Source organism: Chiloscyllium punctatum, chromosome 40 (assembly GCF_047496795.1).
Source record: "Chiloscyllium punctatum isolate Juve2018m chromosome 40, sChiPun1.3, whole genome shotgun sequence".
Classification (NCBI taxonomy): Eukaryota; Metazoa; Chordata; class Chondrichthyes; order Orectolobiformes; family Hemiscylliidae; genus Chiloscyllium; species Chiloscyllium punctatum.
Window position 1 is genome coordinate 19,716,279 of NC_092778.1, and position 27,805 is coordinate 19,744,083.

General features: G+C 42.3%; 1 protein-coding gene across 4 annotated transcripts in view; it reads left to right on the forward strand.

Annotated features, from left to right (window-relative positions):
* Positions 1–27,805, forward strand: part of rhbdf1a (rhomboid 5 homolog 1a (Drosophila)) — a 308,833-nt gene that overhangs the window by 194,006 nt on the left and 87,022 nt on the right. Inside the window, exons 6-7 of one of the 4 annotated variants that reach the window (XM_072559432.1) lie at positions 9,245–9,349; positions 25,567–25,777. In XM_072559432.1, the coding sequence (XP_072415533.1) occupies positions 9,245–9,349; positions 25,567–25,777 (316 nt within the window). Of the gene's footprint in view, positions 1–95; positions 217–9,244; positions 9,350–10,325; positions 10,675–25,566; positions 25,778–27,805 lie in introns of those variants that run through there. The other 3 variants (XM_072559436.1, XM_072559435.1, XM_072559434.1) reach the window with 3 other exon arrangements.

Genomic DNA, 27,805 nt, shown 5'->3' on the forward strand with positions numbered 1-27,805 from the left:
AGTCAGTGAAGCTGACTTGACGCTGCAGAATGTCTCCACTTGGGAGAATGGGTTGCACTGCCAATCCTGGGATAGTTGGTGAAAAGGAAGAGAGATGGCCTGTATCCAGAGGTACCAGACTGCTTTCTAGAGATGTCGTCAGTGGGAGCAGATAGCCGTGGAGGTTAATGCTCGTCCCCAGAGCTAGGATGTAGTGACTTGGCATGAATGGTTAAGGTCAGTGAATACTGTTACAGTCAGTGTGTTGTCGGTTGACTCGCAATGCCCTTAAGAAAGACCCAGTGACGGTGAAGTAAAGGATATATATTTCCAAGTCAGGATAGTGAGTGGCTTGGAGGGGAAGTTGAGGGAGTGGTGTTCCCATGTTTCTGGAGCCTTTTTCCTTCGAGATGGAAGCGGCCGTAGATTCAGAAGGTGCTGTCTGAGGATCTTTGAAATTTCTGCAGTGCATCTTGTAGATGGAGCACAAGCTTTGTGGAGTCAGGAAATGAGTTATTTGCCGCACTACTCCTAACCTCTGACCGTCTCTTGTAGCCACAGTATTTATATGGCTGGTCCAGTTCAGTTTCTGGTCATTGATAACTCAAAGTGTTGACATTAAAGATCTGGAGTTAACTGATGGACCTTCCCAGTCTGATTAAACAGCCCTTTATATATATTCTCTGCATCATGGCCTGGAGTGGGAGAGGCCCAATTGTACTAATATGGTGGAAATAATGAAAGATGGTCCAATTTTATAACTGGAAAGGATATTTTTCATTATCAGGGTTTATGATTGTGCATACTTATAAGCTGATTAAGCTCTCTCTTGTTCACCAATCTAATAATTTTAGATATTTTTCTCTTACCAGTATACAAATTACATTCGGGGAAAGAGACTACTTTATCAAGCCTGCTATGTAGTCGGTGCCGCTGCAAAATGTCCTGTTGTTGCCCAGTTACAAGGATACCAATTTGGACATAATCCCTACACTTGAACTGTTATAATAAAGATTCATTGCATAGCCTCTGCTATAACTCTTTGTTTGCTTGACTCAAACAAAGTTGCAATTCTGTAATCCTCTGTTTATAAGTTTGATTTTATTCCTTCCTTATCATTTCTACCAGTTTTCTCTTAAAGTTATGCATGTGTGGGCTGTTTGCTGGAGTATAATTCCACAAGCAGCATTCATGGAGGGCTAGGTTATCCAGAACTCATTGTGATTCTTTTTGAGGGGGTAGAGAGAAGAGGGAATCTTTTCTGATCCATTTTGCCTGCACTATTCTGACACAGAGGTTCAGCACTACAGGGATTCGGTCCTGAATCGATCTATCTTCCATCAATTTTTAAAGTGACCAAAATTTCAATGACTCTGCAACATCAGTAACAGTTGTGCTTGATAGGTTTTTGATGGACAAGTGAGTCTAGGTTCACAGAGTGCAAACAGAGGGAAGTGCAGCCAAGTACATGACCTGAAATTGTATTGAATAGTGAATATCAAAGGGCCTTTTGCAGCTTCTAAGGTCTGTGTCAATCATTTGTTTAGTTTTTTTTGTTATCCATTTTATCCAAGTTATTAATACATTTAAAATAATTAGCCATTCCTTGCGTAATGTGCAGATTCCATGTGCTTCAAACATGCCATACAATCTTTTATTTGAGATTATTTCATAGTTTAATTGTGCCCTGCTTTAAGACTGTGACTTCCAGGTGCCTCTGTCCTATGCTGAGAAGAACTTGCTTCTGCCCCAGTTTCCTTTTCTGAACAGAACAAATCCAACAGAATTAATTCTGTACATTCTCAAAATTAAAACTGCCTCCTTTTTTTTTTCTCCGTGGCTAATTGGTGGGACGTGTTGAAATGTAGGTCTACAATGATGCTGTGGCCACCCCACGGCCCACAATGCCTGCACTCCGATACATTCCTCTGCTCGGAAAGCACCCACTCCAATCGTGCAACATTCTGTGGAGAAATATCTTGCCCTTTTAAGGGTTAAGTAATCCCTTGTGAGCTGCAATATGCTTCAAAGTGTTTCAGGCTATGTCTTAGAAATGGTCAGAATATGGAGGGAAACCCAGTTTGATAACACGCTCCAAGAAATGATCAATTGAGGAGGACATAATAAAATGGCCTTACATTTAAAGTGGGAGGTGAGGCAGCTGTGGGAATCTGATACCTCTGCTCACTCCTTGATTTTACTTCTAACCAGTCCCTCTAAATCATTTGTCAATACGATTCTAGACTTTCTCAGATTACATTTTTAAAAAGCTTAAATATCATTTCCCCTGTAAGACCATAGTATAGTATACTTGTGTTTTAGTGTTTTATTCTTTTAAGCTAAGAATCATTGTGCATTAATCAGGGCCTGATTTTCTGAATGTAAGTGATTTGGTTTCGAGTGAGTTAAAATCTCAACCACAGTGTGTGCCTGGGGACTTCCCAAAGAGCTTCAGATTCAATCCTTCATGTTTTGAATTTTTGTCGTAAATCTACCTAGCAAGAGTCCTGAGTCACTTTTCACAATGAGCACTTAGTTTCCTAGATTTTCGTAAGCGCTGACTGGTAAGTCAAATCGATCAAGGAAGCAGAATGCAAACACTGAATTCCCAAAGTAAGTTGGACTCATCCAAGATAAGCAGTTTGTGTAATGCCAGTGTAATGAATAATTCGCTCGTGAACATGCCTGGGCATATCTGTTTGGAACAAATATATACCAAAGTACAGCTGCTAAGCCACCAAATGGCCGTCTTGGGTGGGTCCATGAGTAAATGTCTCAGACTCGCTTTTTTCTGGTGCTGGAGAAGGGCTAGGAGTTGTTTGATGTGGCTGACTCTATAACCGATTCAAACTGAGCCTCCGATTTCCTTTATGGAGATTCAGCTTCATGTACACAACAGGACTGCCTTTCCTTATATAGTTAAATTCTGTAAGAATATTGGCTAGCTAGTATGAGTACATCCTTAAACAATAGCACTGTGCAATGTCTGAGTTTTCAATGTTTCTGATGGGTGATCGTAATCCAGGATAAACTGGATTCCGAATAGATTATTCATGCAATCACTCTTGACCTCACTTAACTTGTACTGGCAAAAGTAACTACTTAGAAACATATTTTTACTGTCCATTAGCACACTCTTCTTAACTTCAGTCTTCATTTTTGAATCCTTGCCACGTAATTCTGCGGATGTAGTTGCTCTCTGGTACCTTACACAGCTTAATTACAAGTCATGTGATTTTTGGCAGACTATTTGACTTGTAAGGTTTGCTGTAACTGAACTGAATTCTTCCATTTTATCCTGACCGTGTCCAGCAGGTAACTTTGGGTGAATTTTGGGAGTTCTAACCTGGGAATAGTGAGTCTGAGCAGTAATTGTCAAATGGACTTTGTCATGAGGTAAAAAAAGGAATGGGAGCAGGTGTAGTCCATTCGGCCTGCTCCACCATTCGGTGTAACCATAGCTGATCATCTCCTGCATCTTTTTTTCTTTCTGTATTATCCCCATATCCTGTGATGTTTTGTGATGGTACTGTGCCTTTAAGAGGGGATTTGTTTTGTGCTGTTTCTCTTACAGAGAGGTGTTGCCATAGTGATACCAGAATGTATGCCTCAGAAGCCGTAGGTAAACAGCTTTGAGAGTTTTTTTTAATTAGACAGGCAAAGCATGACTGGGTGCAGTCAGGCTCACAAACCCAGGGTTTTAGTTTTGTTTTCAGTTGGCATTGGCTGTTGAAGCTGCTAGATACAGCTCTGTCTCTCTGCTCCAGCAAAAGGCTCGAGTCCGCTCTCTGCTGCTAGTTTGTTGCTTTCGATGTTTCTGTTGTCTGGACTAGAGGAGATAGCAAGTGAGGTAAATCTGTTTTGCTGAATTTGTCTTTGCCAAGTGTGTGTTTATGGGATGCTGCTTTATTGGAATTGTTGGTGATCAGTTTGTAATGAAATAATATTTATGCTAGTTCTTTTTTTTTGTTTGTATTATAACTGTTTTGTAAGTGTGTTTTGCTTGAAGTGTGGTAGTGGACCAATCAAATCACACCTGGAACACAGCACCTTACCTTTACCTTTAAATAAAATAAAAGGTTTGGGATTACGCTATCTCTTTGATATATTTTAAGGGGGTTGGTCTGGTCTATATCAGTTTTTAATATGGAGAAATCTTTAGATCTCGGTCTTGAACATTGTCCATGACTTAGCTCCCACGGCTGTCTGAGGCAGAGAATTCCCAATGTTCATTAACCTCCTGAGTAAAGAAATTCCTCCTTATCATAGTCCTATTGGTCTGCCTCTTATTCCCCCCCAATTTAAAACATCCCCCACTAGCGGAAACATTCTGCCTACAACTCCCACCTCAATCCTGGTAAGAGTTTAAATGCTTAACACCCCTCCTCCTTCTAAACTCGAGAGAATATAGGCCTTTCCCCGTAAGACAACCCATTTATCCCAGGAATTAGTTTGGCTAACCTTCCTTGCACTCCTCGTTTAGCCAGTATATCGTTCTGCAGGTGAGGGGATCAAAGCTACATACACTACTCCGACTGCAATCCCACAAAACCTTAATTGCAATGAGCCATCCTAATTTTAGTACTTAAATCCTCTTTAATAAAGGCCAACATTCCAGTTGCCGCCTTAATTGCTTGCTGTATCTACAAGTTAACTTTGGGATGCATGGACAATGATAGTCAATAAGTGTGGCACTGGAAAAGCGCAGTCGGTCAGGCAGCATCCGAGGAGCAGAAGAGTTGACATTTCAAGCATAAACACTTCATCAGGGATCAATGACACCCAAGACTCTCTTGGAGGTGTTGAACTTCAAACCTCTCACTGTTTGTGAAATACTTTGCATTTCTGTTTTTCATCTTCATGCTAAAGTGGATGATCTCCCATTTCTTCACAAATCATCTGCAATTTTTTTGTCTACTTACACATAGCCTCTCCAAAGGCCCTTGAAGCATCTTTGCATCCTCCATTGGACTCGCACTCCCACGTAGCTATGTGTCATCAGTAAACTTACAAATATTGTAATTAATCCACACGTCCTAATTATTGATTTTTAGATTATTAAGTGAAGCAAGCACTGATCCTGAAAAAACCCACTTGCCTTAGCCTGCCAGCATCAAAATGATCCGTTAACTCTTGCTCTGCATTGTCTCCATTAAGTAATGCACAGTCCATGCCAGTAATTTCTCGACAAACCCATGTGTTTGAAATTTGTTTACGAACCTTCTGTGTCAGACCTGCTAAAAGCTTTCTGAAAGTGCATATATGCCACATCCACTGGTTCCCCCTTATCTAATAAGACCATAAGAAACTGGGATAGGAGTAGGCCATTCAGCCCCTCAAGCTTGCTTGGCCATTCAATAGGATTGTGGCTGATCCAACATTCCTCACACTCCTTTCCTGCCCTTCCCCATAATCCTTGATCAAGAACCTATCTGTCTATCTATCTCAGTCTTAAATATACACAAGGACCCTGACTTCGCAGCTCTCTCCGTGTCAAGAATTTCCAAATACACTAAAGCCTCTGAGAAGAAATTGTCCTTGTCTCGGTCTTAAATTTGTGCCCCTTTATTCTGAGACTATGCCCTCCAGTCCTAGTCCCATGCGAGGAAACATCCTCTCAGCATTTACCTGATCAAGCTCCTTAAGAAGCCTGTATGTTTCCAAGAGATCACCTTTCATTCTTCTGAACTCCAGTGAGTAGAGTCCCCACCTGTTTGCTCTTTGTTCATAAGATAATCCCTCCATACCAGGGATCATCCTAGTGGATCTTCTCTGAACTGCCTCCAATGAAATGATATCTCTCCCTTAAATAAGGGCACCAAAACCGCTCTCAGTACTCCACATGCGATCTGACCAACAGCTTGTACAGTTGCAGTAAGACATCCCTACTCTTACACTCCAATCCCCTTGAAATAAGGGCCAACATTCCATTAGCCCTTCCCTGATTACCTGTTGCACCAATGTGCTAGCTTTCTGAGTTCTGTGCACAAATCCCTTTGTGTTGCAGTTTTCTGCAATTTTTCACCATTTCAATAATGTTCTTTTGTTCTCACTTCCAACATGAACACTTTTGCATTTACCCATACGATATTCCAATTGTCAGCTAATCTGATCATGACAGTCTCAAAAAACTCTCACCAAGCTTGTTAAGTGTGACTTCCTTGTCATAAATCAGAGTTAACTCTGCCCAGTCCTAAGTGCCATATAATCACATCCTTTATTAGGTCCTAGCGTTTACTCAATTCTGCAACCTCAACTGTGATTAGTTTACCCAGTACTCAAACCTGGTGAGTTGCTAGTTTGCAAAGATAAATATAATGAGCCATCAGTAACACTTAAATTATTGCAGCATTACTCACTGTCCATTTCAATTCCCCTTCCCATTCCCTTTCTGACATGACCATCCTTGGCTGCCTCCTTTTGCGACAACAAACTGTAAAACAACACCTCATCTTCCACCTGGGCGACCCAAGCCCGGAGGATTCAACATTGAGTTCCCAATTTCAAACAACCTCCCTTCCCATCACCCGACTCCCTTCGGAGACCTCCCCCCAATCCCTCTCAGCGACCCTTCCTTCCAGCCACCAACTGGATTCATTCCTCCCATTGACCAACCAGGTTGTACCCTCTACCTTTGTTCACCTATCCCCACCTCACTGTTCTGCCCACTCCTCCCCTTTAGCTGCAGCACGCCTTATGCCCACCCCCAGTCCTGAAGAAAGGTTACAAATGTTGACTTCTGCACCTCCTGATGCTGCTTGGCTTGCTGTGTTCTTCCAGCCTCCTGCCTGTCTACCGTTAATCTGCAAAGCTTGCTATTTTCAGTCTTTCAGAACAGTGTTTTTTTAAGAAGGATGTATGAAGAGAATGCCACTTGATGAAGGTCGAAAGTTCAGGGTGGCACAGTTCAGTGCAAATCAGATGGGTTCCTGGGGGCATTATCTCTAATTCAGAGGCACTCAATGTTTGAATGTAGCACACAGTATTGGGAAGACATGGGGGAAGGGTGTCTGAGAACTATCTTGCTTCAGGCACCCACCCTCCCCGCAGCTTCACATTAACCCCAGAACAAACATCAGTCACCAGTTGGGGGTCAGCTACCTAAGTTGGATGGCTGGGTGATACCAACAGTGTGTGTGTGGGTTCAATTACAAAGGACACTCATGGTGGAATACTGGATGGTGGGATCTTGACCCTGGATTCTGGGGAACACTTGCCACTGCCCAAATGACCCTGCTGGCATTCCCGAAAGCACACAAGGATGGATTCCCACTGACTGTCCAGCCTCGTGTTCTCTATTTCATCTCGGTAGCTTTGATCTGTATCAAAAATTATCACACAAGATTGGTCTGTTGTTGTTTTTCTAAAGATAAACTGACACACTGTTGAATGTCCAAATTCAGGAATTATTGAGAGGAAGGGAAGGTTTCATTATGTGCCAAAAGCATATAATCCACTTGTATAAAAACAAATCATTTTTCTTTGCTTTATCCTGTTGGGGTTTGCAAAAACATAGCATCAGGTGCCTCACCATCATTGGCACAATTAATTTAAATTTTTTAAATTTTCTAAATTTAAAGACCAAAGACTCCTTGCAAGTTGCTGTTATACAGTGATCTAACGAGCAAGAATCAAGGATGTGGATGTGGAAAAGACATTTGGATAAGTATATGAAAAGGAAAGGTTTGGAAGGATATGGGCCAGGAGCAGATAGGTGGGACTAGTTGAGTTCAGGATTTTGTTCAGCTTGGACTGGTTGGACTGAAGGGTCTGTTTCTGTGCTGATGACACTATGTTCTTATCCTCGCAATAAAGTTGAAGAAGAAAACTCGGGGGTGTTTAATGAAACTGAATAAAATGTTTCGCAGTCTCATAGCTTCAACACTCTGTTGTGGCATCTGCGCTCTGCAATGGAGCAAAATGTCTGATTTTTTTTCTAGGTCTGTGTTCAGTTTTGCTTTGGAAAGAAATGTTAAGATAGGGGCTTGGCATAATTTCCTCTAAAGATATCTATCTTACAGATTAGCAGCAAAGTACTTTTGATGATTTTTTTTTAAAAGAGTGATCACATCCCCTTAAGTAAATTTGAAGGATTTTTCTATAGCAATTCTGTTTAAGTTAAAATTTCTTTTCGCCTGTTGCTTTTTTTTTGTAAACTATGAAAAGTATATCAATTCTGTTCTTTTGCCTTTCCAGTTGTTTACCCATGAAGTTGCTGACAGTAATGAAAGTTTGTGGGAGTTTGTGATGTAGGAATTTTCAGATCTAATTCCAATCCTCCACTATGAAGGATATTTTAAAATAATCCTTTCTTGTGCTCAGATTTCAAGTATTTAAACATTTTGAAATATTTTGGTACTATTTCTAAACAACACTTTTTGAGACCAGATCTGTTTTTAATGTGATATAGTCCACGAGTGATTTTTACAAATTATTCACAGTAGTGTATATTTTTAACCAGGCAGAGCAGGGTACTGCAGATGCTGGAGATCAGTGTCAAGATCAGAGTGGTGCTGGAAAAGCACAGCAGGCCAGGCAGCATCCAAGGAGCAGGAAAATCGACATTTTGGGCCTTCATCAGGAATGAGACCAACGGCCGAAATGTCGATTTTCCTGCTCCTCAGTTGCTGCCTGACCTGCTGTGCTTTTCCAACACCACTCTAATCTTAACTATATTTTTAACCAAACTGCCAACATCCGTCTGACAGTGGTGATTGACTCATTTCAGTGCATTTGATGCCTGCTCATTCTAATTGTGAACCATGACAGTAAACTGCCAATCATCATTAACTGGCACGTTCTAAGTGGCAACCCTTCATTCAAAACCCACTTGTCAACTAATCAACACACTTTGTGTTTTAATCAGCATAAGCATTGTTTTCCCTTTACTTTGGTATTTCTTGCAAATTGTCCTGATGAGTGCAAGACAAACCGCTTCAACAGTCTTTTTCAGGAATTAATGTACTTGTAACAAAAGTGAAAAGTGCAGCAAGCATATTTTGGAAACACAGAAGATGAAAACTCATCTGAAAGTCAGTTAAACACAATAGCTGCTTAAGTTTAACCAGCTCATCAGCTGAGGATGTGGACTACTTTGTAGCTTTTTAAAAAAAAAATCTTGGTCTGAGAAGAAGTATTTTGGATCTCCTTAAGTTTTTATGTTGTCATGAATGTGTTAAATCTGTGCTTTCTATAGTCTTTCTCCTTAAATGTTTCTGTCTTTCCTTCTTTTTGCTTTCTGTCATCTTTTTCCTGTCGCCAGCAGAAGGGTACGATTTGAAAGAATTAACACAATGCCCATAAAAGGTCACAGAGCTGGTCGGAGGCCAGCGAAAAGGCACCAGTCTTTCTCTGCCAGATCCTTGCTGAGGTACCTGCAATGTTTGTGCTTGATGTGTCCGGCATGTGAGCTGCTTTACTGATACAGCAAAGCTGTGAATGCCCGCCAGCAGCCTTTCGTGTCCTGTGTGCTTATACAGAAGACAATTTGGCAAAATGGTTCTTGGTATAACTTGTGCACGAGTCCTTCCTTAAATGGTAACAGCATGCAGGACTCCATTGACAGCCTTTCTGATTTGTTGTAATGCATGTTATGGTTGCAGGACAGGCAACACTTTCAGATCCACTACAACATTGTGTGATGATAACTGAGCAAGGAAATGATGGGGAAAAGAATGCAATTGAGCCCTGATCCAAGCTGCAAGTTTTCACATAAATGGAACATTTATATCCTTTGCAATAGAACATTACAGTGCAGTACAGGCCCTTTGGCCCTTGATGTTGCGCCGACCTTTGGAACCAACGTGAAGCCAATCTATCCTACACTATTTCATTTTTATTTTAGCGAGTTAGATCTTCAGCAAAACCTCCTGATCCATTGCAAGGTGGGCAGTAAACCTTTAATATTGAACACATTTGGCTTTGAAGCAGTTAATAGATAACTGGCCATTTGAAGTTGTTGGATGTTTATGCCACATTTTTAAAAGTCTTGCAAATTTGCGTTTGGGCGCGCATTTTACTTCCAGCTCTTTGAAGGCCTGACCCCTTTAAAACCTTGAAGTGAACATGATGAAACATGCAGCTGTGAGGCAGGATCCCAGCAGTTGTTCAAAATCCTTCAAATAAACCGTTAAAAAAGTCGTCCATCAAGAGACGGGGGAAATGATCAGAACCTCTCTGCTTTGCTGCCAGATATGCAATCAGTTAATTGAATGACTACGTGCATGCAATGAACTTTTTGACACCTGTGTTTAAAAGCATGACTACATTGGTTAAATGGTCTTTTGTTTTTACCACAAAAATCTATGGCATGCGAGACAGAAAGGAACCATGTGACTTTCCAGGCGGGTCTTGCCTCTTTTCACATATGTTTTGCTATCTCTAAACCAAAAGAGGCCAGCTCTTTATAGCTGCCGCCCTGAATCGTCACACACATTTAGACTTCTGATGTCTGGTCTAAAGAATCGTCCTGGAATAACTGGAATAGGGAGCGGCAGAAAATTTTTAAAACAAAATACAAGGGGGCTGTAAGTGGAATACTGCGGGGAAAAATGTCTGAAGTGATGTAAAGTCTTGCTCCAAAGTAAAACTCGATGGCTTAAGATGTTTTAACAACGAAAAACATATGTAAAATAAGAACTTGGACAAGTCATGACATCTTTAGAGAGCTGGCATGCCTTCCCTAATACTGAGCAGGTACTGTAAGTTCTATTCACTTTGTGTTTGTCTAAAAAGTCAGAATCACTCACTAAATGTGAAGGCACCAAGTGTGCACTGTTGTGCAGCATTCTGATTTAAATGTCTGATCTGGTTTGTACTGCATAATTTACTGAGTGTATGTCTTTTATACCTGTTTATTTCTTGTTTGTTAGTTCATGAATGAATGAATTGTACTCCTTTATTGCTAGTTTAATGACAAAATAGGTTATTAGATCAAATAAACAGGCTGAATGCCTTTACTGGCCTCTGCTCCTGAGACACTATCCACACCAGTAACATATCTTTATAGCTGATGAATCTTAAACAATCATGTTTACCTTTTTCTTCATTCAGTGTTTGTTGTAGCTGATTTTTATTGCTGCCATTATTGAAAGTTCAAGCAATTTAATAATCGATAGTTCTAATTTAATGAAATTCCACAATTTAGTCTAGCAAGTGTCTTATGTTTGAAGGAATGGCAATGAGCTTGGAGTAGTCTTTTAGCAAACCCTTTTAGCTGCAGAATAAGTGTGCCTTGCTACAGGTAAAACTTTGAATTTGAAAAGCGTGGCTGAGAATTTTGCATTTTTCTTTGTGCCAGTTTCAAGTTGTGAAGTTGATGCTGCTTTGATAGGGGGTAAAGTGTTACCAGTGCCAGGTGCCATCCAGTAATATCTTGCCAAGTGACCCCTACACGATTTGGCTAACAGTTAGGCTCCAAGAAACCCCTTGGGCGAGACTGCTAGCCTCTTACTATGTTGACTAGACAGCCGCATACCAGAAATCACTGATCGGGAACATGGTTCCTGTCCCCCATTCAGGAATATCAAGGCCACTGGTAAAGTCAGTGATGTTAACGGGAATCTCTTCTCCGCCTACAGTTCAGTGTGTCACTGGGTTAGCTCTTGAATCATTGTGCCAGTATTTCTGATGGGCTGGCTGTGTCATTTTACAGTGTGTCCTTGTTGTGTTTGTCTGTAATGGTGTGAAAACAGAATATTTTTGATTTCAAAAGTATACTTTATTCATAAAATCTTTCCATAGTTAGGGCACCAAAACAATTTGGTTCTGCACAGTCTTTGCAGATGGAAAGACAAACAAACATTTGGAGTTTGACTTTCCCAACAGCTCCAAAGAACGAACCCAAGGCATTGACAGAATTACCTCTCCCTTGCAATCAGTGAACTCTTTCACACTGATCAGGACTCTGTTTACACTTTGCAGTTGTTTCCAGTGGAAACAGATGCTCAGGTGTTCAGTCTGTTGACATGATAGGACAGGTGTGGGAGCCCAGGGCAGGATGGAATTGCTCTGCACACTGTTGCTCACATGGGAGGTTACAATGAAGAAGTGTCTGGTTTCAGACCTTCCGCAGTGTTGAGGAGGTGGATTTTCTGTGGGGCTACCGTGTCACCAATCCTGCATTGGCATCTGCTGGTCACCTGATATCTCGACCCATCGATGCTCAGAGCAAAGCGGCAGCTGACAGCTTCCAGCTTCTTCTTTAGTACGTTTTGCAGGATGCACTGTACGTTTATAGTGGATGACACTGCAAGCCAGGCCAGCATTTGTTGCCCATCCCTAATTACCCTCGAGAAGATGGTTATCAGCCAAATTAAACCATTGTGGTCCATGCGGTGTCGGTCGGAAATGTTGACCCAGTGATGTACACGTTGCACTGCAGAAATTCAACAACAGATCCCTAGGCAGCATCTTCCAAATCCACGAGCTGCAAATGTATGGGAAAACCACCACCTGCAAGTTCCCCTCCAAACCAGTCACCCATCCAGACTTTGGAAATGCACCATCATACTTTGTTGTTCGAATCATAGAATCCCTGCAGTGTGGAAACAGGCCTTTTGGCCCAAACAGTCCATACTCCCCCTCCAAAGAGTATCCCACCCAGGCCTGTTTCCCTTCCCTATTACTCTGCATTTCTCCTGACAAATGCACCTAATCTACACATCCCTTGACACTATGGGACAATTTAACATGGCCAATTCACCTAACCTGCCCATCTTTGGACTGTGGGAGGGACTGGGAGCGTGTGCAAACTCCACACAGGCAGTTGCCCAAGACTGGAATCGAACCTGGGTCCCTGGCACTGAGGCAGCAGTGCTCACCACCGAACCGCGTTTGGTCCATATGCTAGGATTCCCTCCCTAACAGCATTGTGGATCAACCTACAGCCCAGGGACTGCAGCAGTTCAAGAAGGCAGGTCACTACCACCTTCTCAAGAGCTCTCAGCACGGACAATAACTGTTGGACCTAGACAACAATGCTCACATTCCACAAGTGAATGAACGAGAGTGTCCAGTCTGGGTTGGTGTGTGGCTCAGTGGAGAATTTGCCAGTGGTGACATTTTCTTCTGACATTGCAAGAACAATGAGGTGGCTTTCTGAGTGATGGGGGCATTGGGATCAGCTCAGTCACATTGCAGCTTTGCTGGAGTTTAGGATTCTGCTCAAGATCATACATGTCACATTCATCTCACATTGCCGTTCAACGTGTAATCTCCTTTTTTATATCCCAATTCTTCCTCATCCGATCACTTCCACTTAGCACAGGCTGGTCCACAGTCCTCCAGTGCCTCTAAAATCATGAGAGGCATGAATAGGATAAATAGACAAGGTCTTTTCCCTGGGGTTGGGGAGTCCAGAACTAGAGGGTATAGGTTTAAGGCGAGAGGGGAAAGATAGAAAAGGGAAGGAAAGGGCAACTTTTTCATGCAGAGTGTGGTGCATGTATGGAATGAGCTACCCAGAGGAAGTGATGGAGGCTGGTACAATTGCATTATTTAAAAGGCATCTGGATGGGTATACAAATAGGAAGAATTTAGAGGGATATGGGCCAAGTGCTGGCAAATGGGACCAGATCAGGTTGGACCAAAGGGTCTGTTTCTCTGCTGTACATCTCTCTGACTCACAAGTACCTCACATGTGATGAATGTTTGTCCTGAATGTTACCGACAAGGTGCTCAGCTGCAGAATGAATCGCAGCTGTATTGCACGCTTCCCCATCTAATCATCAGATGCTAGCCATTTCCAGTTAGGATGTCTGGCTAATAGCCGACTTGTTTTGTATGTTTCTGCCACAACATAACGAGGGAACACTGGAGCTATTTGGCATCGTGTCTTCTGTCCTTGGGCACTGCACCCACCCCCACACCCCATCCCAATCTAATCCAAGATAGAGTGTTGCTGGCTATGATCTGTATCATTGATGTCATACATTTGGAGATGCTGGTGCTGGAGTGATGAAGGAGCAGCACTCTGAAAGCTACTGCTTCCAATTAAATCTGTTGGACTATAACCTGGTGTTGTGTGATGTTTAACCATGTCATACAAGACTGTCTGGGTCACTATTTACAAGGCTACCGTTTTGGATCCATCTCGAAGCAAGTAACTTAATGCAATGCCATGTTACCCCTTTTACAATGCAATATTTTAAAATGAATAATGTTTTTCCAGTGTGCTCAAGACAGACATTCTTATGGTTCCTACACTTGGGTCTGTCTTAGATCAGAATTAAAGCTTATATGGCATAATTTGTGAAATATACAAGGCATGTGCAATCTCATTTTCTTTGCAGCTTGAGCTCCCTGAATACATTGATATTTTAAAATAAAAAGCCTAGCTCCAGAAGACCATGGAAAGTGCTCCTAGTTCCCTGCAGTTAATAATGGGCCATTAACTGGTCACATCCATTTAATATTTTCAGTCGACAGTGGATGAACTAGAAACTTGAGTCATGTTAATGACTAATTGTTAAGGTCAACAAATATGCCCACAGTTCACTTTCATCAAAATGACTGACAAAGTTTTGAGAGAAAGGAAACTACTTCTTAAGACCCAAGTTGTGAAATTCCTTGGAAGTCCCACCAGTATTCAATTACTGCCTTGGGGCTTCCAGGGAAATGGTGCAAGCAGCAATTTTTCAGCTATTTAGATTATTTTCCTGGAGGTCTGCTGATCTCCTGCCAGAGTTTCAACGGAAAAGAATCCCTGTGGAATTTCAAAACCATGTAAGGAAGTTGGATCCCCCCTGACATGGTGTATTGGTATGAAATTAGTGAGCCGGTGGAAAAGGATTTTTCACTTTCCCACTAGCACCCGAAGGTGATAAATATATAGAACGTGGTAATGAAGAGTTGCGGCAGTCTACAGTAGACAAAAGCTGAAGTTAAAGATAAGTTCCTTCAGTTTGTTTTATGCCATACTTGGTATAACTACGATGTTTTAGAGTAAGTGATTTGAATTTTGGAATGCAGAGCCTGTGGAAAAATTCTTGCATGAATTTATCCTGAATTGACTACAGGCAGTTGTGGCTGTCCAATTCTGCACATACAACAGGGGTGAGACCCCTTTTTCCATAGCTGCAAACCTGCAACTCTACTCCAAACTTCAGGAAAGGGGTTCAGAGCGATGATGGTCATCCTTCTGAGCTTGAGAAATCCTGCCCATTTAGTTTTCTTTTGCGTGAATGGGAGCATTAAATGCACAATTGTAAAGTTATTCTCACAACTCTACCTACCACCCTCTCCCATCCGCAGAGTCTTCTGGCCTGACAAGTCTTTAAAGTTCTCCATTATCCTGGTCTCCTGCATCGTCCTGTTCTTGGTTGTTTCCTCATTGGTGATCATGCCTCCAATCAGCTTATCACTAAACTGTGAAATACCTCACAGAGGCTCTCTCTCTCTCTCTCTCTCTCTCTCGCGTTCTCTCTCTCTCTCTCTAAAGTTCGTCTTTTACGAAGGTCTTTATAACGTGCCTCTTTCTCCTTCTGTAATGTGCATCTTTCTCTTTTTGTAGCCTTCAAGTAAAGATACTTTTGATGTTGCACTTGAGAATGTCTTACTTTGTAATGTGTGCTATGTAAATCATTGAATCCCTACATATGGAACAGGCCACTGGTCCCATCGAGTCCACAACGACCCTCTGAAGAGTATCTTGCCAAGACCACTCATTTCCCCCCCACACCCCATCCCTGTAAACCTGCATTTCCCACAATTAATCTGCCTAACCTGCACGTCCCCTGGACACGATGGCCATGCTAAAATGTCCCAATCCGCCTAACCTGCATATCTTTCGACTGGGGGAGGAAACTGGGGCACCCGAAGGAAACCCACGCAGACACAGGTAGAATGTGCAAACTCGACACAGTGGGCGGCACGGTGGCACAGTGGTTAGCACTGCTGCCTCACAGCGCCGGAGATCCGGGTTCAATTCCCGCCTCAGGCGACTGACTGTGTGGAGTTTGCACGTTCTCCCCGTGTCTGCGTGGGTTTCCTCCGGGTGCTCCGGTTTCCTCCCACGGTCCAAAAAATGTGCAGGTCAGGTGAATTGGCCATGCTAAATTGCCCGTAGTGTTAGGTAAGGGGTAGATGTAGATGTAGGGGTATGGGTGGGTTACGCTTCGGCGGGGCGGTGTGGACTTGTTGGGCTGAAGGGCCTGTTTCCACACTGTAAGTAATCTAATCTAATCTAATCTAATCTAATCGACACAGACAGTCGCCCAAGGTTGGCATTGAACCCGGGTCCCTAGCGCTGTGAGGAGCAGTGCTAACCATTGAGCCTGCAAGTGTTGAAAGAAACCTCCAAATAAAAACGCAGCTCACTTGCTGATTAGGAGAAAACCTCGATAATTGCATTCATGACAGCTCCAAAATAAAACCAGTGCCGATTTACTCCTCGCAACGCAGCAGTAGAGTCTGGCTGTGTAACTGAGAGCCTGGAGGCAACAGCTGCTGTTGGAATCTGTTAGAATTGCCTGCTCTTTCTCTGGCCTCAATCCGACAGGCACTTGGACCTCACCTCGTGCTTTCCCTCAGCAACAGTCTGCTCTCCACCCACCCCACCTTGGATCTCTCTCCACGTGAACTCCAGAACCCCCTTTGTGCTGTTGCTGTTGCATTACTCCACTCTCCCATATTGAACGTGGAGCTTGAAGCCATTGCACTGCACCTGCCCTCCTCCAACACCCTTGATCTGCCTTTGATTCTCGGGATCCCTTGGTTGACACTTCGCTTGATGAAGGAGCAGCGCTCTGAAAGCTTGTGATTCCAAATAAACCTGTTGGACTATAATCCCGCATCGTGTGACTTCTGACCTTGTCCACTCCAGTCCAACACTGACAGCTGCACGTTATGGTAATTATGAAGGTTAAGATGAAAACTTTGCTCTATTGTTCAGCCAATTACGCTTCCTACCGATGACTTCAACGTTATCGTGAAACTAACCGTAAATAATGTTCCATAAACCATGCAGCAACCACTTAACAGGCCCATTTTGTCTAGTTTAAGACGAGACCTGTAAACTTAAGATAGGATTTCAGGATGCAACTAAGTGCTGATCAAAACAATAAATATTCTGTCCTTATCCAATATCTTCAAATTCAGAGTGTTTAAAACTTCAGTAAATGATCATATCAAAAAGTTAACTCACTTAGGGAAAATCACTTAGACATTAATGTGCATCTTTATAGATCTCTTAACAGCCAAAAATATAAACGGGGTTTAATAAGATATGATCATTTGTATTTTATTTCAGGTAAATTGCTGAATGTAGGTGTTCTAGAGCCATCACATCACAGGAGAAGGCTATTTGGCCCATCAAGTCAATGCAACCTCTCTGTAAAGAAGCCCTGTCAACCACATGTCCTCCACCCTTGCCACAAAATGTCTAATTTCCTATAATCCAAGTTCCTTTTAATATCATTCCACCACCCTGATAGGCCAAAGAGTTCAGGGCATTGCTACTTGTGTGGATGGGGTGAAGAGAAAAGGTTCTTGCTCAAATCTCTGCACCCCAACTCCCAAACGTCTCTTGCTCAAAACGTTAAATCTGTGTCCCCAGCTTTTACACCACTAGCTAATGGTAATAACTTTTCCTTGTCTACCTCACCCAAACCTGTCGTAGTCTTGCACACTTCTATAAAATCTCCCCTCAATCCCATTCGCCTCGAAGAGGGCTGCACCAGCCTAACCTTTGTAGCTAAAATCCCCAATAAATATCCCTGCACCATAATGCATCACCTCTCATTTCCTGGAATTAAATTCAACCTTCTTGCCTGCCCGTTCTGCTAGGCCTTCCTGTGTCTTGTCGCAGACTGTTGTTATTTTCAGTGTTTGTGGCTTCTCTAAGTTTCTTTGCCTCAGATACAATTCCTGTCACCGTTCATCAGATTCCAGTGCAGTCTCTAGACATGTGTTGTCCAATGTATGGTGTTTCCAACTCACCCCACCACCTTTTTGATTGTCATCTCAGGCAAACAGCAAAGAGAACAATAGACCAAGGGGTTCAATCTATGCCAAACTATGTTTGGACAGTGTGTCCTCAAGTGAATATTTTCTTTGCATTCAGAAGCTGTCTAACCCGCTGAAAATTTCTAGCACTTTTTATTATTATTCCAATTTATTCCAGACTCTCAGCCTTGTTTGCAGCTGCAGTTATAGAAGTTCCTTGGTTGATTTTTGGAGGCAATCTTTTTAGAGTTTCTAGTGCATAATCATAGAGACATACAGCACGGGAACAGACCCTTCAGTCCATCTTGCTTGTGCCAAGCAGATATACTTTAATTCCATCTGCTAACATTTGGCACATATCCCTCTAAATGTTTTCTGTTCACGTATCCTTCCAGATGCCTTTTCAATATTGTAAGTGGACCAGCCTACACCACTTCCTCTGGCAGCTTATTCCATACATCACCTTTTTGCCTGAAAAAGTTGTTCCCTCAGTCTCTTTGAAATCTTTCCCCTCTCACCTTAAACCTATGCCCTCTGGTTTTGGACTCGCCTACTCTGGGAAAAGACCTTGGCTATTCATCATATCTGTACCCCTCGTGATTTTATATGCCTCTATAAGGTCACCCCTCAGCCTCCGATGCTCCAGGGAAAATTGCACCAGTCCATTCAGCCTCTCCCTGTAGCCCAAACCCTACAACCCTGTCAACATCTTTGTAAATCCTTTCTCAAGCCTTTCAAGTTTCACCACATCCTTTCCTATTGCAGGGAACCCAGAATTGAATGCAGAAGTCCAAAAGTCCTGTAGAGCTGCAACATGACATCCTAACTCCTACACTCAATCCACTGACCAATAAAATCCAGTATCTTCTTTACTCCCATTTGCACCTGCAACTCCACCCTCAAGGAACTATGAGCCTGCATCCAAGGTCTCTTTGTTCGGCAACCTTTCCTAGGAGCCTTCCGTTAAGTTTTATTTTCCCAAAATGCAGCAACTCACATTTATCTAAATTAAACTCCGTCTGCCACTCCTTTGCCAATCTGATCAAGGACCTGTTGTACCTTCCTCACTGTCCACTACACCTCCGATTTTGGTGTCATCAGTATTAAAGCATTGTTGTTATTTTTCCAGGGAAATGTTTCATATCCCTTATTATTTTTTTAAATTAGATCTCAAATAGATTAGTAATGTTGGACTCCTCATTAACGTTAACAAGCTACCTAATTTACATTGGATTACGCAGTGTGCGGCAAGATGGGTGCAGTAAATTTAGCAAGAGCGCAGCACTGTGAACAATTGATGCCAGGAACGACAACTCCTTCACTCACCCTACCCTGGCTAAACTCACTACTTCACTGGGGCAGAATTTCCAATAACATAAGGCTTAAAGCACTACCTATCCCAATATCTATTGCTCTAAGCGCTGATTGATATGCTCAAACATACACAATCAAGTAGCTTTAGTAATAATAGAAAATCTGAAGTTAATTCCTAAAATATTAATTCCATTTTGCATTCTCCTAGTACAACTTCTAAAAGTTGGCCGAGGAAAACTACAGAAAATATTCTAGTGAATACTTCCTTTCTCAGGTTTTGCATGTTAGTTTTGAAATTGCCTTCATGCGTTTTTTTTTCATATAAGTGCTCAATACAGTGGTATCAAATTTCTTTGTTACTTTAACAGTGTTGTTAACCAATTTAAACTAAACCGGCTATAGCTTGTGTTGAAATGGCAGAGTAATTTGATCCAAACCTATTGTGTGTGCTTATTTATGAATTGAATACTGTGTTCAGGTACACTTTGATGTTTTCTTATGAATAATTGTGGTTTATTTATATTAGAAATGACAGATTAATTGATTGTTATATAACAAAAACTTTTTATATTTACAAGGCATTTCCCATCAACACGGCAGTCAAATTTGTACTTTTTAAGTGATGTAAGTACAAGATGCAGTGATAGTCTTCATTTATTCTGAGTAACTATCAACAAGTGGTAAATATGTTAAATAATCCAAGACGTGATATATCTATAAACTTTGGCTGACTTTAACAATCAATTAAAATAAGGTAGAGACAAGATTTTGCCTACAGCATTGAAGACCAGTTAAACTTTGACCTCACCAACTATTCACTCAGCTTTTATTAGATTTTTAAGAGAACACAACTTCATTTTATTTGCAGTGGTTTGCATTGTTAATTTTCTCTATAAATGATGCACTCTTTCCAATGTCAGTAATTTGACAGAAGGTCAGTTGTTGTGCTGTTTGAACTAATAGCTTTGCATGCACCAATTGAGTCAGTGGGAGTTAGAGACTGCTGCCTCAACATGTGGACGAGTAACATCAACATCTGGACAACTGCTGTCTTTTGCTTTGCGTTCTCTTCTCCTGGGCAGTTTGGACTCCCAGCACCGCATTCTCCACGGATAGCAAACTGAGGCTAGATCCAAATCCACCCCAGCAGGAATAGGCATAAAACATGATACACATGGAACCAATCTGATCCACTCCAGTCAACTGATCCAACCAGCACCACCCCCTCCACCCACAACCAGACTATGTATGCTGGTTTGGCCACATACAATTTCACTTATTCTGTTTTAGAACTTTGGATAGTGTTAGTTGAGGCTACAATTTCTTTGTAGCGTGTGGTAAGATTCCTAGTCAGCGATTGTGTTAGAAGGATTTATGTGTTGACACTTAATTTCCTTGTCCATGTTATGAACTCACTCTTTCTGGTCACCAAGTCCGAGGGACCCTACCCACAATAATACCTACAGTGGTACTATAGAGATGAGCAAAGTGCCAGATTTGACTTCCAGTTAATGATGAATACTTAGTGAACACAGCAGCAAACCTTTGTAGTTGGCCTTAGTGTTCCTTTCTGAGTTGTTCAGCCTGTTTTCACTCATTCATGGGTTGTGGGCGTCACTGGCTGGGCCAGCATTTACTGCCCAGTTCAAGCTGCCCTTAAGAAACTGGTGCTGTCCACATAGTGTGGGGACCCCCACAGCTCTCTCAGGAACAGAGTTCCAAGATTTTGACAGTGAAGGAATGAAGTGTCTGACTACTATCGTTTAACCATCAAATCCCTACAGTGCAGAAAGAGTTGTGCTCTTCAGCCCATCGAGTCTGCACTGACCCTCTGAAGTGCATTGCGGATGGTGATGGCCCAATGGTATTATCACAGAACTGTTAATCCAGAAACCCAGGTGGTGTTCTAGGGACCCAGGTTCAAATGATGACCATGAATCCATTGTCAATTGTCAGGGAAACAACGTCTGGTTCACTAATGTCCTTCAGGGAAGAAAACTGCCGTCTGTCTTTACTGCTTACACGTGACTCCAGACCCACAGCAATGACACTTAACTGATCTCTGGGCAATTAGGCTCGAGCAATGAATGCTGGCCAGGCCAGAGGTCCCCTCATCCCATGTCTGAAGAATAATGTCACCTAGACCCAGCCTCCTACCGTACTCCCATGACCCCACATTCACCACAGCTAGTCATCCTAGCCTACACATCCCTGGTGGTCCCATTAGTGGTGATATCAAACTTAGCTGCACTGCCTACCTACAGTAGGGAATCCAGGGTGACTTCTGACTGCCAGTACTCCTGGAAAAGTCTTAGCAACTAATGGCGTAAGGATTGAAATAGGGTGGTGGACCGTGAACAGCACTTCCAAAATGAAAGGGAAATGCTGTATTTCAGGACATGAATAGAGGGCAAATCACTGGAGCGAATCTAAAATGGATGGAACAATTGGCAACATGAGTAACTGGAGGAAGAGCACTTCATCTTCCGCCTAGGAACCCTCCAACCACAAGGGATGAATGCCGATTTCTCCAGCTTCCTCATTTCCCCTCCCCCACCTTATCTCAGTCCCAACTCTCGGACTCAGCACCGCCTTCTTGACCTGCAATCTTCTTCCCGATCTCTCCACCCTCACCCCCTCTCCGGCCTATCACCCTCACCTTAACCTCCTTCCACCTATCGCATTCCCAACGCCCCTCCCCCTGCCTTTTATCTTAGCCTGCTTGGCACACCTTCCTCATCCCTGAAGAAGGGCTTATGCCCAAAACGTCGATTCCCCTGCTCCTTGGATGCTGCCTGACCTGCTGCACTTTTCCAGCAACACATTTTTCAACAGGAGTAACCACCCCCACCAATTACAGCCTTCTGTTGTGATGTCGGTACTCACATTAGTAAGCCACGGTTTAAGTAACCAGGAGAAGAGAGTTTGAGAAGAATGAGTTATTATCTGTGACGAACTATCCAGATGGCCTAAAAAGAGAGCCATAGATAAAGGATGAAATTTAATTCAGGTCAATAATGTATAACCCATCGTGGATAATCTTTTCAGCATTAAATAGAAAACAAATGAGCAACAGGTGTGTGCCAAAGCAAGTCTTTAACTTAACACCTTTATGAAGAGAACAGTTACACTTGTTCCTAGAGGTGCATTGTTCAATCATTTTGACTCAATTTCTTTTAGAATTCCTTGTTGTTTGGCAGACTACTAAATCTGCCAACACTAACAACAACAAATAAAGGTTTTGGGACGTGGGTGTTCCAATGAGAAAAGGGTTCTGTGCCTTCAATAACACACTCTTGTTCTCTGTTAGCAGTAAGGTATAGACTTCCAAAACTATATGGAAAGCGACTTAAGATAAGCAACAGGTATGAACAAGTCTTTTGACAAGTAGAAATTCTTCAAATACAGAGTTTCCAGATTACACGTTCCTTGATGACATATTAAGTCACTCGCATTTAATTAAATTTTGTTACTGTTTTTGTAACATTTCACTACAATCCAAATTAATATGTTTAAGTGAACAATCGAAGGAAAATTGAGTATGCTTTGCCTGTCGTCAAAATGATCTTGACTAGATTTGATTTATTGATAGTCATACAGCAGTTTACAGGCACATGGTGGCTCAGTGGTTAGCACTGCAGCCTCACAGCACCAGGGTCCCAGGTTCGATTCCAGCCTCAGGCGACTGTGCAAACTCCACACAGACAATCACCCCGTGTCTGCGTGGGTTTCTTCTGGGTGCTCTGGTTTCCTCCCACAGTCCAAAGATGTGCAGGTCAGGTGCATTGGCCATGCGAAGTTACCCACAGTGTTAGGTGCATAACTCAAAGGGAAAATGGGTCTGGGTAGGTTACTCCTCAGCGGGTCGGTATGGACTTATCGGGCCAAAGGGCCTGTTTCCACACTGTAGGGAATCTAATCTAATCTAGAGATGTACAACGCAAACAGACCACTGTACCCCCACTGCACACATTCATACTACTGTCAAAACTTAAAGGGCTTTCTCCTATGAAGTCGATGTCTCATTCGTGAATACTTCTACGGAGTCTACATTATTTGACAGAGTGGCACCTACGTACATGGATGGTGACGTGTGCTGTTCCTTAATCCCCTCTGAGAGCATGAAGTGTGGTGTGTGACTAGTCCAAGCACTGTGGGGTCACAAGGATGACAATCAAGGCACATTACAGGCAGCTGAAAACATTGATTCCGATAGTCAGCGATTAAACCTGACCAGGCTCTCCCCCTGATAGGCCCTGGTCTGTTGCCTGGCTCTACCAGAGAGAGAACAGGAGGGAATCCAACAGGGTGCCAAGAGCTAATTGAAATGACAATGCAAGCTCGGATTCCAACTGAGCCAACTCTGTAGGCAAACCGGAGGATGAATCAAGAGATGACGTAAACACACAGACAAGTTAAGAGATACTGGTGCATGGTAAACGCTATTTTAATGGGATAAATGGGGAGCAGTTTATCTAAGTGGTGAGTGGAAGTGCAGTAAGTGAAAATTTAATCTAAATAGTGATATCTTCAGTGAAGAAAGGAAACAGAGCGATCTTTAAAAGCAGAATCATAAATTCAGAAAAGCAACTTGGGTTCCAGTTTTTTTTTATTGTTGCAGCCTGTACAAAGGCAATACATTGTAGCTATGCCTGTTTAAGAAACGTTTTGGTTGCAAGTGGAGTATTGCAATTTATAGAAAGCATTTTGAAGCTTTGGTCGAGCATCAGATAGAGTGATAACACCAAAGATAATCGAAGGAAGTCCTCACAATGTAAGCCTAGTAATTTAGTAATCTCGAAAGATCAGAGGTACTTAAAGAATTTGAACAAACAGCTCAAAACAAAACTTAAGATTGTATCCATTGTTCCAAGAGTTGATGGAGAGCCGGAATTTTGGATCAGGGCATGTTTTTTGATATTTGTTTTATTTGAATTAGAATATGAAATGCTGTTAAGCCAAGTCAAACCCAATATTTTAAGGTGGGTTTAACAGTGCTGATTCCTTTATTGGGCACTCTGAGCACTGTGTATTACTAGTGGAGTATCTGCTGAATTAAGTGCTTGGGTCGCAAACATGTAAATCAGGAGTAGGCCATTCGGCCCTTGAGCCTGCTCTACCATTCAATAAGGTCATGGCTGAATTGTTTATGTTCAAATTCCACATTCCCATCCATCCTGATGTCCTGCCTAACACACACACATCTACTTCTGCTTAAAATATTCAACATCTGCCACTGTCTGAGACAAAGGGTTCCAAAGTTGCACATCCCCACCGGTTTTAAGACAATGCTTTCTAGCTCTAGACTCGAGCAAGCTTTCCACACCCAATTTGTCAAGACCAGTCTGTGTTTTCTTTATTTTAGTTGTCACCCTCACGCCTCTTAACTGCTTTGAGAAATCAAAGTGGCACATGGTTCGCAATGCTGGCTGACAGTGCCAGAGTTTGATTCCACCCTCCGGTAACTGTGTGTGGAGTTTGCACATTCTCCTTGCGTGTGCATGGGTTTCCTCCCACACTCTGAAGATGTGCAGATTAGATGGATTGGCCGTGCTAAATTGTCCATGGTGTCCAGGGATATACAGGCTAGGTGGATTAACTGTGGTAAATGTGGGGTTATGGGGCTAAGGTAAGGGGGGTGGGATGCTCTTTAGAGGGTCAGTGTGGACTTGATGGGTTAAATGGCTTCCATACTGTCGGGCTTCAGTGATGATTCTAGTTCAGTAATTTTGCCGATGCTTAGAGTACTTTTCTATTCTGAGTGTTTGAGATAGGTAAAATGGTATTGAAATGGATTGATCCAACGTGGAGTTTGTACTAATGGACTGAATGGTGTCTCATTCTGAAATTTCTTTGACTGCCCATCTTAAATCTGCTGGGGTGACCAAGAATGGAATCATTGCTCCAATGTAAGGTATGGCAAGGTAGAGTGCAAAGCAAATTTTTAAAGGCACATGTAGAACCATGTGTGTTTTATATTTTTCATGCGATTTTCAAACTGGGCCCACACAGCATGTACTACTTTAAGGCCAATTGAATCATTTATATCAACATGGAGAAGAGAGAATGCATTATTTAACCCTGAATGTTCTTTTTTCTCTGCTCAAGGTGCAGAGCAAGTCTCTGAAAAGTGCCTGATTTGCTTCATACTTGGTAAGAATGCAAAAATATATAAATTGCAGAATCAGTGCTCTCCCAACTTCAAAAAGAGTTCCTAATGGAATAGGGGTACAAAGATATTTCATTATCCCTAAGTGATGCTATAGTGTCAGTCGATCAACAGAAACCCAATGGCTTTTGTGGTAATCACTGATCTGTTATGTCCTACAGAGGCACAGCCGACTGGTTTGGAGTTAGCAAGGATAATGATACCACTCAAAAATGGCAGAGGAAGAGCCTTCGCCACTGCAGCCAGAGATACGGCAAGCTGAAATCACACGTCATTCGTGAAATGGAATTACCCAGCCAAGATAACATCTCACTGACCAGCACGGAAACTCCTCCTCCCCTCTATGTGGGGCCGCAGTTTGGCATGCAGAAGGTAAGGTTTGCAAAGAAATCATCTGATGATCTGCATTGTATTTCCTGGTCTTGGTGCAGTTATGTCAACAAGAAGATGAAAGAGGAGTATTAGGAGTGTTGCACCTAGATGCTTTACACCTGTAGCGACATGTTAATGTTCTGCTAATAGCTGGTGTAGCTATTAAAAATGTGGGCAAAAAAGTACTCACAGCTGCAGAATTATTGGAAACACTCTCCGTTCCAGCTAGTCTTTAGTTATTTAGTGGTTGGAAATTGTAGCAGCCACAACAACTATATTAGAAAATATACTTTGATTTCCTTTTGGTAATTGCTGCATTGAACTTAGCTGCTTCAAGAGCAGGTTGACAGTATAATTATATGATCAAGCCTGAGGCAAGTTGTGTTTACAAATTAATTATCATCATAAGAGCAAAAGCTCTGATATTGAATCATTAGTAATAGGAATTTATAAAATAAAGTGGAAATTAGGAAGCAGTTTAAATCCTCAAACTGAAGCGAGATGAATGTATGTTGCAGATGAATGTATGTTGCAGATGAATGTATGTTGCAGATGAATGTATGTTGCAGATGAATGTACGTTGCAGATGAATGTACGTTGCAGATGAATGTACGTTGCAGATGAATGTACGTTGCAGATGAATGTACGTTGCAGATGAATGTACGTTGCAGATGAATGTACGTTGCAGATGAATGTACGTTGCAGATGAATGTACGTTGCAGATGAATGTACGTTGCAGATGAATGTACGTTGCAGATGAATGTACGTTGCAGATGAATGTACGTTGCAGATGAATGTACGTTGCAGATGAATGTACGTTGCAGATGAATGTACGTTGGTCAGAGCTGATTGTGAGGGAGGCGAATAAAGTCGTAAAGTTCTGCCAAGGGCAGAATGTCATCTGGTGTTTTCTGGTGAACTGTAGTACTTTCGAACAATCTGACCCACTGTGAAAACTACAACAACTTGTGTGAATTGGAATGCTGCAATGCTGGAATTATAAAACGGTGTATGTAAAAGAAGACTTAGTTCATTATAAGCCTAAAGAAGGCAGCACAGTGGCACAGTGGTTAGCACTGCTGCCTCACAGCGCCAGAGACCTGGGTTCAATTCCTGCCTCAGGCGACTGACTGTGTGGAGTTTGCACGTTCTCCCCGTGTCTGCGTGGGTTTCCTCCGGGTGCTCCGGTTTCCTCCCACAGTCCAAAGATGTGCAGGTCAGGTGAATTGGCCATGCTAAATTGCCCGTAGTGTTAGGTAAGGGGTATGGGTGGGTTGCGCTTCGGCGGGGCGGTGTGGACTTGTTGGGCCGAAGGGCCTGTTTCCACACTGTAAGTAATCTAATCTAATGGCAGAATTCTATTATTGCAACATGATAACACTGAAGTACAATTCATCAGATCCCAGGAAGCTTGGTGTTTTAATGTTAGAGTGGAAAGCAGATGAATTCTACCCCTCTGTTTTTGTGTTCTTGAAGTGTTATCTTGGTTTCTCCAAATCTCCTGCCTTAGTATAAATTCTACTTTAAGTGTGTGTGTGTGTGTGTGTGTGTGTGTGTGTAAGAAGATTTGGGCAAAGGAACTTGAGATTTGGAATTTAAAGTGATGGATGCCCCGATCATACAATTGTGACGTATCTTTCATATTGATGTTGTGGAAACATTTGTCTGTTAGTACAGTCTTGTGTGCACATACAGACATGATACAATTAATCCGTTTGATATTGCAGTTCTGACTGTATATTCTATCAAAATTAATAAAGGCATTCTTTTTACTGGGGACTGGATGGGATGTTGAAGGAGGGGAGCACAGTTGGTGGGGTGTGGTATCTCTGATGGGGAACATGGACTTTGCCGCAACTTCTGTGGAATTAAACTGCAGAATGCACAAAACTAAAGAGCTCCACTTCTGAGAGACTGGTTGCCAGTTGGTGGGAAAGCAGCTCTCCATTGGGCTGAGGTAGAGGGGACCTGGTAGGACAGTCTGAGAAATTGGTCATTGTTGCATGGCAAAGGAGTGTGAACTCTACG